Source organism: Nyctereutes procyonoides, unplaced genomic scaffold (genome assembly GCF_905146905.1).
Source record: "Nyctereutes procyonoides isolate TBG_1078 unplaced genomic scaffold, NYPRO_anot_genome, whole genome shotgun sequence".
NCBI classification, from domain to species: Eukaryota; Metazoa; Chordata; class Mammalia; order Carnivora; family Canidae; genus Nyctereutes; species Nyctereutes procyonoides.
The window spans coordinates 44567731-44569194 of record NW_026575030.1 but is presented as its reverse complement, the minus strand read 5'-3'; the positions used below and the strand labels follow the sequence as shown (position 1 = coordinate 44569194).

The window sequence follows — 1464 nt, the reverse complement described above, 5'->3', positions numbered from 1 at the left end:
GAAAATATATTTGAACCTGAACCAGTGTCTCTGTCACTCTTAAAGTAATAATATATATTTAAAAATCCCTTTTAACCAAGATGTACTTCTTGAAATTATCTATAATAGATTTAATATTACAAGTGTGTTTTAAAAAAGAGAAGCTCTAAACTTCAGTATTTCTCGAGTAAGGGCCATCTGAAATAGAGGAATATGCCATATAATACCAGTTTTCATGATCCTTGGTTGATTTTTTTCCTTTACCTACCCTCTCACAGCAGTGATCAGCCCGAGTGCATGTGATGGAGGCAAACAAGACGCAGGTGACTGAGTTTGTTCTCACAGGACTTACAGATCGTCCAGGACTGCAGGTCCCCCTGTTCCTGGTGTTCTTGGTCATCTACCTCACCACCATGGTGGGCAACCTGGCACTGATTTTTCTCATCTGGAAGGACCCCCATCTTCACACACCCATGTACTTATTCCTTGGCAGTTTGGCCCTCGCAGATGCTTGTTCCTCATCTTCTGTGACTCCCAAGATGCTAATGAACTTTTTATCTAAGAATCATATGATATCGCACTTTGAGTGCATCACTCAATTTTATATTTTTGCTTCCAGTGCCACCACAGAGTGTTTCCTCCTGGTAGTGATGGCCTACGACCGTTACGTAGCCATATGCAACCCTTTGCGTTATCCAGTGGTGATGTCCAACAGGCTCTGTGCTTGGTTGATAAGTTTGTCTTATGTAATTGGTTTTCTGCATTCCACAATTCATGTAGGATTATTATTTAGATTAACTTTCTGCAGGTCCAATATAATACATCACTTCTACTGTGAAATCTTGCCACTATATACAATTTCTTGCACTGACCCATCTATTAATGCATTGGTGCTTTTTATTTTTGCTGCTTTTATACAGGCTTTTACTTTTATGACCATCATAGTGTCATATACCCGGGTCCTCTTTGCCATCCTGAAAAAGAAGTCTGAAAAGGGCAGGAGCAAAGCCTTCTCCACGTGCAGCGCCCACCTGCTCTCTGTCTCCTTGTTCTATGGCACCCTCTTCTTCATGTATGTGCGTCCTGGGTCTGGCCCAGATCAATATCAGGATAAAATGTATTCACTGTTCTATACGATCATCATCCCCCTGCTAAACCCCTTTATTTATAGCCTAAGAAACAAGGAAGTTTTGGGTGCACTGAGAAAAATTACAAAGAAATAAATATTTCTCCGGAAAGCTTTTGTTATTCTTTAGAGTTTACCCTGTTTAAATAAAGCATATTGTGTCCGTGGGTCTTGCACATAGTAGGGCTTTAATATGTACTTTTTAGGTGAATGAATAAAGAATTTAGAGTAGATAGACTTGTCTTCATCTTACGGTCTGGTGATCATCAAAATAATGAGCATGGTAAGGATGGATTTCACTTACATTGTGCTATTGTAGTTTTTATTCCATCCTCAAGGATAAAAGTGAAACAAAAATC

General features: G+C 39.4%; 1 protein-coding gene across 1 annotated transcript; it reads left to right on the top strand.

The window, feature by feature from the left end:
• Positions 1 to 278: 278 nt before the first annotated feature.
• On the top strand, positions 279 to 1202 carry LOC129503934 (olfactory receptor 5AC1-like). The gene has a single exon (XM_055316433.1). It carries the CDS (start codon positions 282 to 284, stop codon positions 1200 to 1202), a length of 921 nt encoding a protein of 306 aa, XP_055172408.1. The 5' UTR covers positions 279 to 281.
• Positions 1203 to 1464: the final 262 nt, after the last annotated feature.